Here is a 13,301-nt window from a genome sequence, read left to right as displayed (position 1 = left end):
TCTTCAATTATTCACTCTTCCTATCTAACTATACAGGATTGTATGGTGAGCTCATCAGTCAAATTTAAAATAGGTGGATCATTTTTTCTGCTCCATTTTCTTCGGTTGCACGAGACCTGATGTATTGTGGGATACAATTAGTCCAGTATATAGGGTATAATATTTCCTCCATACATTCATACTACCAAATGACAGATTCTCTATATGGTGGACTATATTGGAAATATTCAGTAATATTTTATATCACCATAGCGTCATGGATGAACTTAGAAAAATATTGTGGTCAAAGGTCAGTGTGACCTCACAAAGCCCCCAAAATTCATACTGCTGCCATAATAACATTTAATGCAAACATCTGAAAAAGCTTCATAAAAGTTTAATTTATGAAGGGAAAAAAATTTGGGAGTATAAGAAATTTCAACAAGACATCCCATGAGTCACATTAGGACTACAATAACTTGTAATTATTGCATTTTAAAGAAAAATGTTATCATAGTTAAAATGCGGATGTGCCCAATTTTTCGGTTCAAGAGGCACCTCTCCATTTAGCATTATATAAACCCAGAAAGCATTTCGATTTGTTTGCTAATGAAAGACAAGTAGAAGAAGAGTCAGCAGGCAGTGCTTTACTTTCCTCAGCATAAATGGCTTTTTCTTTTACTTTCACCAAGGACTTTGTGTTGTCAGCCGTCTCTGGTTTATCACGTTGCTGTGTTGCACATAATCTTTAAAAGAAAGTTTGGGCAAAGTTGTTTTTTTGTTTTTTTTTAAAGAAGTGAATGAAGAGCAGCACTAATCAGAGGAAATGAAAGATGAAGGGGAAAACACATTTTTAATCCAATCACAGGTACACAGGTAAGGTTGATAAGTCACAGGAGCAATGCTTTAGTGCAATAGCAAGGGCGAGCATAGCTGGTGACATCACATCGTCAGACAGATGCAACCCCTGAACAGACAACAGCTATAGAATGAGACATAATGGGACCCAGAGAGGAATGCAAACACGGGGGATGAGAACATATACATATATATCTGTTCTTCTTCTGGGAAATCCTGGAGCCGGGATTCCAATACTCAGGGCATTTTCACTCTTTACAAAAACAGTTTGCAGCAGTTGTACAATTATTCTAACTTGGGGAGAGTAGAAAGTTCACTTAGGGAGCCCCATTCATTTTCATACAGGAAGCCCCGACACGGAGTCATTAGAAGCATCAGTGACGGAAACTTGCAAAATAAATCAAATTGTGGAGAAATAAACACTGACTCCTGTTTATTTATATACTTCCAGAGGACAGCCTTAGGGTGCAACCTGGGACAGAGATGGAGGGCAATCAGAAGAAGAGCAACAAAGCCCAGTACCTCTACCTGCTGCTGTGTCACATCGACAAAGAGCTGAGCCTGCTGGGATCCTCCGGCTTCCCCTCTCCACACAGCTACAGCCAGGCTCTGCAGCAAGTCCAGGGCATGAAGAGGTTCCTTGAAGATCTGCTCTTCACATCCAGCTGCATCCACCTAGATGAGCCCACCCAAAACAAGTACACAAGATCCCTCGCTTAAAGTATTTAGCAGTTTAGCATTTGCTACTCTGTTATCTACAAACTGTATTTATTTTTACCTTGCAGAGAATATTGAAAGGAATCTTATAATCTAAAAAAAAAAATCACTTCTCACAGTCACAGTCTCAAGCAATGATTTGAAATACTGTGGTTTTTGTAATTTCATGTTGGTTTCCTTTGTAGTTATGGAGTTTGGAGGTGGCCAGTGCCCCTCAGTGATTCATATGCTTATCTGTCACTGTCATGGAGGGCCCAAAGCTGAGACCAGGCGTGGGTTCACTCTGGGCCGGTCTGCGTCCCAAACCCCACACATACACTGCTAACCACTGCGCGGCAGCCCCAAAGGCGTTGCTAGCTTTGCACAGAGTTCACCTACATGTCTTTGTCCGTTGTCACTCTTTGTACTTTGGCTGCTGAGAGATTTGCTGTATTGGCATGAGCCTCTGTAATGTTGAATGATTTATGAAGGAATACACAGAGCGTAGGTACAATTGGCACAACCACTGGGATAAGCCTTTAAGCAACTTTGTATGCAGTTTCTATTACATATGAAATCCAAGGGCAGATCAAACCTGGGAATGAACTGAGTGTCTGTCACCCTTATACTGTAATAATGCAATAGTTTGTCAGTTGTTGCATTTAATAGAATGCATTCCCCCTCTCCCCTACAGGCTCACTTGTGCAGATGGTGACAGCGGTCAGAAAAAAAAGGGGTACTGTCATGAAGGGCTACCCTGGTGGTTTATTTTCATTGGCTGGCTGCTCGTGATCGCTACCAGTGTTGTGTCAGGATTTTTCACAATGCTTTATGGTTTGAAATTTGGTAAAGAACGTTCCATAAGCTGGTTGGTATCCATGATTGTCTCCTTTTTTCAGAGTATCCTCGTCATTCAGCCATTGAAGGTAAGAAAAGCAAAAATATTTCATAGCTTATTTTTTAGTTGAGTTTGTATACGATATTTATCATTGATGCTATCAATATGTACCAAATGCCACATTCAACTTGAAGTGAATATCCGTCTCATTTCTGTTCATGCCTCATATTACAGGTCTTATCCCTTGCACTTTTCTTTGCACTTGTGATAAAAAAAGTAGATGAGGAGGAATGTAAAAATGTGCCGTTTTTAAGAAATAACTCAAATCTCGGTAAAACACATGCACACACGTATAAAATGCAAATTTCAACTTACTGATCATCAGCATCAGGTTTTGCAACCAATGACTACTTCTTTACCTTCAGGTGATTGTACGGGCCAACAAATATTCAGACGGGATAAAAATCTATATGAACCACCTCCTCCTGCAGACATTGAAAAGATTAAAAGGAACAAGATGATGGAGCAGAAAGCCTTTGCCCTCCTCAGAGAAATTCTGAGTACGCTGAAGCTGAGATATATATAAATATATATATATATATATATATATATATATATATATATATATATTGTTTTTTTTCCTCATTTGTGGGACAAGAGAGGAAATTCTAAGCTAACATGAGGAAATGCAATGATGAAATCATTGATGGTGCAGTTCACCACCGCACGCAGTGTCCTTCTTCCCTATTCCACATGCGTGTGACAAAATGTGTCTGTGAGAAGTACAGGTGGTGACAGAATTGAACTTCCTTCTGGGCTCACCAAAGTGCACTTACTGCTGAGACCATTCAGCACTACTTATGTACAGGAAAATATTCACACTTGACAGCCCCTGGCTGCTGCTGGTGCAGGCTCTTGTACAAACACCCCACTGTCGTGCTGAAGAGTGTCAAAGAGGCTCATTAGACGCTTAAAGCTTTGCTATATTCATTCCTTTAACTGAGTAAAACAGGAGGCCAGGCGCATATTAGCCTGTTAGCCTGTTGGCTGCAAGGTTAGTCCGCATCCCTCGTGTCTTGGACTTTGAAGAGACTCTCTGCTACATTTTGTTAGTGTTTTCTTCAACTGGAGGTCAGCTTATTTCCACTACTCTTGATACATTAAGTTTCTTTAATTGTGATATTTACAGGAATTCAACACATGCTAAAATGTATTACTGTTTATGACATGAAGTTGTACTTTAATTTTAAGTTGCTCTGACACACAATCATGTTCTCACATACAGAACTATAATGTGTGTGTGCGTGTTTCAGCTTACTCCTGCTTTATTTGGATGTTGCTGCTGGTGGCTTACAGCCAGAGGGATCCCAATGCTTTTTTTCTAAATCAGCATATCCGGGACAGCTTCAGTGAAGGGATTTCAGACAGCATGAGTCTTGACGACGTGTTCAAATGGTTGAATACATCTCTCCTCGGTAACCTCTTCGGAGTTTACCCAGGTAAAAAAGAATTCATTCTATAATAAGAACTAAGTCTTAGGAAAGATTTCTCATGCCAAAATCCAGTTGGCATGAAGGTGCCACCTGGGTTGTTTAATCAAAGCACTTTTTTCTCTGTCAGAGCAGCATAGAAATCTCTTGCGTTTTTGATTAAGTGTTGTGCGTCATTATTTACAAAGAAAACCCCATTAATGCATGAGGTCCAGTAAATACAAACAAGGTGAATCTGCTTGATTTTAGAAGCCCAACATTACAAAAGCAGTTCTTTTACCATTAATCAATGGTGAGGAAATTACAGTGTTTACAGCTGGTACCATTAGGTTTATGTATTACCTGTTTTTCATCAGGACACAGCCTTTTCCGCACGCACTGCTTAGTACAATGCAGTTATTTACAGATAGAAAGGAAAAGGTTTGTGTTTTTCTCTTGCTACAGTAGATCTAGAATCACTGTTACACGATTTACCAACATGGTTATTAACCTGCACTACAGGACAGTTATGATGCAAAGGCAGAACGATGGACTGTACACAAATCATTTTGCCTGCCTGATTTTTCTCATTTCATAAAAGTTTGATAAAGTGGTATTTTTTACAGAACCTACCACAATGCGAAAAAAAAAAAGCCTTAATATGCTTTTATGCCTCCACCCAAATGTAGCAGCACATTGTGATTTACATTTTCACATTGTCTGTGGGTCTGCCCCTTTTTTTAAACCATGTATGATGTCATACATTTTGTAGTAATGGCTGTCTCCGTATATTTCTATGTGTCAGCCCTGAAATAGTTCAGGGTTCACCTCACCTTCACCCAATGTCAGCTGGTGGATAAAGGCTATATAGTCCTGACTTCATATGTTATGTAAGCCTGCACAGATATAATTCATGACTGGTGTTGGAGGAATACAACTGAACCACTGTTGTTATTGTAAGACTAAGTTACTGGGATGCCAAACATCTGTTGGGATGAAAGCTGTTTAAAACATCAAGTGCTGTCCACAGCAGCAGATGTGGTTCTCTTGTAGTGTAGAGTTAAATAACCAGAAACCACAGCAGAGGAGCTGAAAGAATTACATCTTTTCAGTGATCCCATCATCTCACTGAATTACTCCAAGTCTTTCAAAATGTTTCAAGACGTGGCAAGACCAAATTAAAGCGAAACTAAAATGGCAGCCATCAACATTATCAAATAAAAGCACACGTGACCATAACAGATAGTTGAGAATATTTTGTGCCCAAAAGCAAAAATGAAAAATTCTCTGATAAAATTAGTTAAAAGTAACAAATGAGTGAGAAAAAAAAAGGCCTTACCTCACTTTCTTTCTGCGCTAATTGGGCTGAAATTATGTGTTCCAGGGTTTATCACAGATGGAAACTCCAAGTTAGTTGGTTTTGCCCGCCTTCGTCAATTGAGAGTGCAGAAAAATTCCTGTGAGTTTGCAGACTCCGTGCTGCAGTTTGTACCCGACTGTCATGCACTGTATTCGAGGGAAGCGGAGGATACGGGTTCTTATGGCAATGCTTGGAACCTCTCTGTGATGGGAAACATCTCCACTGGCACCTCCAGTCCTTGGAGATACCAGACACAGGCTCAGCTCAGGGCTCCCCCAGTCTGGGGAAAAATAATGCTCTACAGGGGAGGTGGCTTTGTAACAGAGCTTGGACCGGATATGCAAAATGCTAGCAGGTATCTTTTTATCTTTTTAAATATAATACACATTCAATGAATGCGTATTATCAGTGGCTCCTCAGATATATGAAGTCTTAAATATTACTACATGACAATTGTGACAATACAATATGTTTGTTTAAGAATAGCTTTTGTTTTTGCAAAAGACAGTTAAAATTTTTTGCACAAGACAACACAGTTGAAATGTTCTTCTATACTTTATTCACAGCACCCTTGGGTATCTATATAGGAGTAAATGGCTGGATGTGTACACACAGGCGTTCTTCGTGGAGTTCACTGTTTATAATGCAAATGTAAACCTCTTCTGCATTGTCACTCTCATGTTCGAGACTTCAGCTGTGGGTAATTTTGAGCCTCTAACTATCTTGACATGTGAAGGTAATTTTCTGTATGAAATATAACATTATTATCACAACAGCTATGCATATTAAAATGAACTGTTCCTTTTGGTTTTATAGGAGCATTTCAGTTCCGCAGTGAGCTGCAGAGTATTCGTCTTTACCAGTCAACTGGTGGTTTTCACATCTTTGTTATGGCTGCTGAGATCATATACATGCTTTTTATCCTCTATTATATGTTCCTGCAGGTAAACATAACTACTACAGGATGTGACTGAAGTCAACATAATTGCTTGGTGCTTTGCTATGCATGCATTACCTGGTTATGAATTCAGACAGTTATTGGGGGGCTTGCTCTCACTCAAGGTTGACCTCAGTGTGCAGGCAGGTCTCATTATTCTGTTTATAAGCCTCCTTTGAAGGCAGAGTGCTGCACTACTACATTCTGTGTTTTAGCACTGAGTCATACGTAAATCACTGGATGGTATTTCCATCTTCATTCCAAATTCACCCCTCATTGTTTGAGACAGCGAGATGCCGCTACGTTTGCTATGTTGCCCGTAAGGGTGTTACTGTGATACAGTGGGCTATAGTTGTTTGGTTTTAGGGTCAAATTCATAGCAATATGAAAAATTTAATACTACTGACTTTTATTCTTTGTTGCACCCCTCTAATGTTCCACAGGAAGTTTGGATATCAAACAGAATTCAGATCAAAGTTTCAGGTTACCTCAAAAACACAGATTTTTAAAGCACAGCCTTTGAAAATAAATGTAATTGATTCCTGAAAATGAAAAAGTTTTGCATAATATGTGTAATATAAATATATTATTTAAATTGTCAGGGTTCAAAAACAAAACATGAGTTATTAGTTACGGTTAAACCTTAATCCACACTTTTAAAATTTAATACATTTTACAAAGGGTCATTTTAGCAAGATACTGTTTTCTGATACATTCCAAATCAAGGAACAGTCCACGATTTTTTTTTCTTCTTTTTTTCTTGAAGGGAAAATTACTTAAACAACAGCGGTGGGCATACTTCAGGAATAAGTGGAACCTTCTGGAGTTGGCTATCATTTTATTGAGCTGGAGTGCCATGGCCATCTTCATCAGGAGGACCCTGCTTGGAGACCGTGATATGGCCTATTACCAGAACCACAAAGACCAGTGAGACTGACCTTTTCCCTGCAGCTTATGGTTTATTTCAAGCTGAAAGGGTATGACATGAAATGTCAAGCCTGAACTAATTCAGCTTCAGGGCGTTGTTAGAATCACGTTTTCTTTCTGATGCTTGTTAGATTGGCACTACATCTACTCAGGTGCAGTACGGATTCAAACTTATTTTTCATTCATTGCTCCAATTTACATTTTTTGCTTGTGCACACTTTGACTACATTTCAGAGGGAGATATGTATATATTTAGCACATTATGCTCGTGGTTACCCTTGAGAATGGGATGTCACATTAAAACAAATTATATAACAAGATTTGTATTGTTTGTTATAGTTTCCTAACCGAATGTGCATCTTTCCAAAAAAAGTGTCCCGCTTATCAGATTTCAGACTTACTAGCTGTTTCTCCAAAAGGACTTTTGTTTAAACCTCTCAATAAGAGTTTGACTCCCAAAGAGGTCATGTTATGATCCACTGGATCGCGACCCATACGTTGGACTAACTGACTAAACAGTAGATCAGTCAGATAAAGCAATGGCATACTGTTTTGCACAAATGCATTTGTAACGCATTGGTCATCTCTTGGTGCCGTATCCTGTCACTCTACACTGTGCAATCAAAATAAGGGCGGTGAAAGGTATTGAGCTATATTAATACCTTTACTCAGGCAAAGGAGAGAAGTCCTCTTACTGCTGTTTATGTCTCACCTGTCTTTTCTGTGCAGATTTGCCAGTTTTTATGAGTCAGCCATGGCAGACCTGATACTTCAACGTCTGATTGCCTTTCTGACTCTGCTCGCTACGGTCAAACTGTGGCGCCTGCTCAGACTGAACCCCAACATGAACATGATCACAGCTACACTGCAGCGAGCCTGGGGTGACATATCTGGCTTTCTTGTGATCATTGTGATTGCATTTCTAGCTTATTCCATTGTGGTAAGTATCATGTCTATTTAATATTTATTCAGAAAAAATAGTGGTGACTGCACCGTCCTCATGAACTCTATTAATGTTTAATATTTTCTTTGGATCAGCATGTTAAGCAATACATTATCAAAATGACCGCAGTTATCCACATCTGTGTGAGTTGTTGCCACTGAGGGTCATGGTTTCATTTAATATTGTAATTTAGTCTTTACAATATTACAGCATGTAGATGTAGATATACTATTGATCTGTAGTCCATTATTGTCAAAGTTATCTATGTATTTGAAATTGAAAGCCCAGTAGACCGAATTGCTATTGCTAACCTAAGGGATGTGATTTTCTAGTGCAACATGATTTATGGCTGGAGGATATCTTCTTATCATACTCTAGCAGATGCCCTCCTTACCATCATCTGCTTGCAGATAGGTATTTTCAACTATGATGAGGTGGGTGAGATCTTTTTTTTAATTTTGCATGACAAAGTCATTTAATATGAGGACCTACTACTGCATGTCTATCTCTACAAAGTAGGGTTACGCTGATTGACTGTTGATGCACTGTGTGCCAGGTCTTGGACCACAACCTCCTGCTTGGTGGTTTACTGTTTGGTTCCTGCATTATCATGGTTACATTTGTGCTGCTCAATATCCTCATATCAGTGATCCTTGGGGCATTCAAACAGGAACAGATCCATCACAAGGTAAAACCTGTCACAAAACCTCTAAAGCCTGTCATGAGACTGTCTGAGAGCCAAAATAAGTTCAAATGTTTGATTTGTACTGTTATGACAGATACAGTACAGGTTAAGGCAGACACATAGAGTGCGCTGCTGTTAAGATTCATTTTATACCCAAACACAGAAGTCAAATGCAGAAAGTGGAGTGTGGGGTGTAATATTTTGAAAGATGGGGTGAAAAGCTTCAGGCACAGGAGACAGACAAGAGGCTGAGCCAGGTAATTGAACCAGGAAGTCCAGGAGAAGTAGTCCCAGGCATGAAGACACACAGGGGTTGTTTAAAATCACTCGCTCCTTCGCTCACCTCACCCAGTCTCTGTCCAAAGATTTTCTATACAGAGGTATATACAGCAAATCCTTCAGGGAAATGAGAAAACACTTCTAGACAATGAGGCTCATCATTTTTTCAGCACATCCAAAATGCAAAGTGATACATATTGTATGGTCAGTGACCATTGGTTGCACATTACTTTTTCATGGTGGATTATGACATAGCACATGTTGTACAGCGATTTTCATTATACATTTAGACAGCATTACAAAATGGCAAATTCACAAAACATTAGACTATTTAATTATAACTTCCTCATTGTTTCATATTAGATGCATTTGTTTTTACATTGTTCAAAATGTCATTTTTTGGGCTTATCCTGCTGTGGCACCTCTTAAGGTTCTATGAATTTTCTGGAGATGCATCCATTTTGAACGAGGTGCTTAGCTTTCATTGCCTTGGGAAATGTTCAATATGACATATCACGTATGGGTGTCATTCTGGAGCAGGTGTTTGACTCCTTCTGCACAGCATTAAAAAAAACCTCATCACTCTGTCCAAATAATATATGTAAAATATAATAAGATCCATCCTCAAAATGTCACTCTAAAAGACGAAAAATAGTTAGCTTCTTAGTCTCTGTAAGAAGAAATAGATGTCTCTATTTTACACCGCCTAAAAAAATTAAGTCCATATAAACCCAAATCAAGGTTCAAAGGAAATTCTTACATGATTTTTGCTAGGCAGTTGAGTTGAGATTGAACCCTCTCCTCCATATTTGTTGATACTTCCAAAATGACTTTGTCGCCTCTCCGTTCTTTTCAGCCCTCGGAGGAGGAGGAAATTGTTAGACTGTTGCTGAAGAAAATCTGCAGTCTTTTTGGGATAATATATAAAGATTCAATAGATTCCCAGGGATCTGAAATGAGTGACAGCAGGCCCCTGACCCTTAATAACAGGAGGATTCTCCCGGACAGTTCATTTAATGTCAAGCATTTCGAGATATCTGACAACACAGCTAACACTTGATGCCACAACGCTATGTTGTGATGTTTCATATCTCCATAAGTAATGTGCTAATTTGTCAAGTTTATTATTTTTTGCTTGTTCCCTTCTGGAAGGACAGAGAGATGCTGTGCTGCGTTGGGAGCATGCTGTGGTAGATAATTATCATGTACAGGATAAGACTGCTGTTAAGGATAAGATATGCTGATTTGGAAAGCATACTTAGGATGCATGAAAATAAGGTCACACACTTCGATATGCATACAAGTTTCAAAGCACTGAAATGAAACCTGATGGTTTAAATCCTCAAATTAAAAAAATGTAAAAATGATACCTACAATTTAATTTGAATTTGAAGCATGTCTCAAAGCATATTGTGACACCCAAATAAATATACACAACTCTAGGCTTGGTGTAACGCATGTTGGTTGTGTTATATATTAGTTCTTTCATTATATTTATATAACATCTGTGTATATGTATCTATTTGTTGAGCATGCTGTTTGTCTGGTCATTAAAGGAAAATGGTGTTAGTTTTGTTTCTTTTATTCCTGTGATAATGGTGACATGTTTAAAGTGTTGTATTAATTTGTCTTAAACACAGCAGATGATCTGATTTTCAGTGATCTCAAACAAATGTTTGTCTTTGACATGCAAATGATGAGAAGTGATGCTTTGGTTTCACTTGCCAGCTCTGGTTAAGTCACATCATGAAGAATTGATGAATCCTTCCTAAAATGGGCAGAGCTGTTCTTTCATTCCATCACTATGAATCCTGTCTTGGACACGGCTCCTCCTTCGGGACACCTTCACCTACCTGGACTCGATCTCTCCAGAGATCTACACAGAAACCCCTGGACTCACTTAATCGTGAGTGAGGTGACAGGAAAAGCACAGCATCATTCACTCCACCAGTTCCTACCAGCACCACCTGCTTCCCTTCCCCCGTCCATCCTTCCATTTCTTCTCTATCCTTTATTCCCCCCTATGTGTCTGAGGTGTAGCACTGCCCTCCCTGCCACACAAAGATCATTGCGCCCAATAAAGATCCACAAACTAGCTTCCAGGGAGGGCTGGTGATGGTCACACACAAACACTGAAATAATAAAATATTTAGCTGCAAGACTCTACTGCATCAATCTCATACAATGTTGGCACCCTGAAGTGTTAAGCTATGAGGACAAATGCAGACAAAAGAAAACAGGACACACTCAGTCCAATTCTATGTTTGAAAGGCAGATCATTTCATGTTTGCTCCCTTTGCTGGCTCTGGGAAAATCTTCTGCCCTCTCCCTCTGCCAACATCTTCATCTCTTCCATTAATTCCAATCTGTCATACTTTAATTCAATTCAAGCATTCATGCACAGTGCATAGCACTGTGTGACCCCTGTGAGGGAAACCCACACAGTGTAGTGAAAAGCTCTAACTGCTAAACAAATGAGCTATTTTGGTCTTCATTCTCTGGTTTTTCAGATTCAAGCCAAGAGTGAGACATATAGGGAATGCTTATACATGAATCAGTGTAGTGTGGATTTGGTCCTACGCAGTTTTCCTTTCTAGTATACCTTAACTTACCTTACCTTGTGTCATCTTAAACAGACGTTGGAGGGAAAATGGGCCAGATGATTCTATTAAAAGCACAATGACTCTGATGCCAGAGATTGAGGATCTATGTTTCCAGCCTATTATGTAGGCTGCCACTGACATTCTGCGAATTTTATTAAACTTACTCTGCTGAGTTCAGAGAGCGCAGTACAGGAGTTTATTCAGGAGTCACAGTTTCATACAGAACAGCATTTTGTGTCTTTTTCTGTCTGTGGCACTGATGATGTTGCATTGGCATGGAAACAGCCCAGAGGTAATTAAGGTTTTGTATTTGAAAGCCTAGCATAGAAAAACATGAATTCTTCTGAATCACACTGTTAGTGACTCTGAAGATCAGAGTGATAGGTCAAAAAAAGAAAACAAGTAGCCCACTTAGCTTCCACACTTGAATGGACTGAAAGCTGTTGACACTGACAACTGTGTAAGTACAAATAATGTCTCAGGCTGCAGTTAATAGTTTGTCAATGAAGTCAAGCTCTGTGTTTTAAATGATCTTATTGTTTGTCAACAGCAATGTGGCTGCCACACGTTCATCCATTATATCATTTATGGTTGTACTTCCTGATGGAGTCAGTACATAGACCCAGACTCTGTCAAGACTGGGCACTAACACCCATATTGGATTACCTCATCACAAGTACAAAAGTATGAATGTACTCGAGATGCATTTAGCAGTGTGCCAGCATCCTCTGCCACAGTTTAATTAGTCCCAACACAGTCTTAAATAACCAGTCAACCAGGTTTCATTGAGCTTGCATTCCCGTCACAAGGTGAGGTGTGACTCTACATCATCTTTTCCAGTCTGGAAAAGCACACTTTCCAGAAACGCAAGTCAAGTTTTGAAACTAAAACCGATCCGGCAGCAAGCATAGCAAAAGTGATTCATTTTAATATCAACATCCATCAGCGTGGACTCAGCTGGAGGCGTGGAGGGTGGAGCGTTTGTGTTTTGCCAGCTACAAACTGACCTTAGTTGGATGGGATGGAGGGCAATTCATTAACACATGCTTTGGTTATACACTACCAGTCAAAAGTTTGGACACACTTTCTCATTCAAATGAGTTGGAAAGTGTGTCCACCAAATGAATTAGCCGGAAAATCTATGAGAGGTTCTGAATGTTAGCTTTTATATTTCTTGTACTCTGCCTACTGCCTCAGAAACTCAGTTGAATAAGTATTGAAAATGTTAGGATCAGCACTTATTTATACATTGACGAGTGCCAGTGGGTTGCTTATTTGAAAGAAAAGTAGTTATTTACACGAATGGACAACATGATTATACAGCCCTTGGGTTCTACTGCAGTATCAACATGAAAGCAAAAAAATAGGAGGAAAAATGTACAAGTACACTTATTTTCTCAGAATTGCTTTGCTGAACACATCACCAGACATTTTTTGCCTCAAATTGTTGTCAAGTTGATGTGAAAGTCCTTAAAATTATCTCAGATCAGGTTTATTTGTCAATCCTGACGCTGACGGACTCAGACTGGACCCAAATGCAGCCACTGAGGAGGCAGGCAGGAACAGCGAGTCATCATCACTCACAAATCTGTGCACAGCGTTTCTCAGAAATGTTTAGCTTATGATATCTAATAATATTTTGAAAATATAAAAATTCAAATGTTCACTTAAATTAAGCTAAGTTAAGACATGCCCTGGTGCTGAGTGGCCTTCAGCCTCTGCAGCTG

General features: G+C 39.3%; 1 protein-coding gene across 4 annotated transcripts in view; it reads left to right on the top strand.

The window, feature by feature from the left end:
* Positions 1–10,547, top strand: part of LOC115061500 (polycystic kidney disease protein 1-like 2) — a 28,321-nt gene extending 17,774 nt beyond the window's left edge. For all 4 annotated transcript variants that reach the window (XM_029529851.1, XM_029529849.1, XM_029529850.1 and 1 more), the window contains 13 exons: positions 1,289–1,535; positions 2,228–2,459; positions 2,606–2,702; positions 2,797–2,931; positions 3,685–3,870; positions 5,225–5,555; positions 5,767–5,900; positions 6,017–6,144; positions 6,904–7,064; positions 7,794–8,004; positions 8,340–8,441; positions 8,564–8,695; positions 9,828–10,547. In XM_029529851.1, the coding sequence (XP_029385711.1) occupies positions 1,289–1,535; positions 2,228–2,459; positions 2,606–2,702; positions 2,797–2,931; positions 3,685–3,870; positions 5,225–5,555; positions 5,767–5,900; positions 6,017–6,144; positions 6,904–7,064; positions 7,794–8,004; positions 8,340–8,441; positions 8,564–8,695; positions 9,828–10,031 (2,300 nt within the window). In that variant the 3' untranslated portion in view covers positions 10,032–10,547. The remainder of the gene's footprint in view (positions 1–1,288; positions 1,536–2,227; positions 2,460–2,605; positions 2,703–2,796; positions 2,932–3,684; positions 3,871–5,224; positions 5,556–5,766; positions 5,901–6,016; positions 6,145–6,903; positions 7,065–7,793; positions 8,005–8,339; positions 8,442–8,563; positions 8,696–9,827) is intronic.
* Positions 10,548–13,301: the final 2,754 nt, after the last annotated feature.

Source organism: Echeneis naucrates, chromosome 21 (assembly GCF_900963305.1).
Source record: "Echeneis naucrates chromosome 21, fEcheNa1.1, whole genome shotgun sequence".
NCBI classification, from domain to species: Eukaryota; Metazoa; Chordata; class Actinopteri; order Carangiformes; family Echeneidae; genus Echeneis; species Echeneis naucrates.
This window is presented reverse-complemented; position numbering and strand designations above follow the sequence as displayed.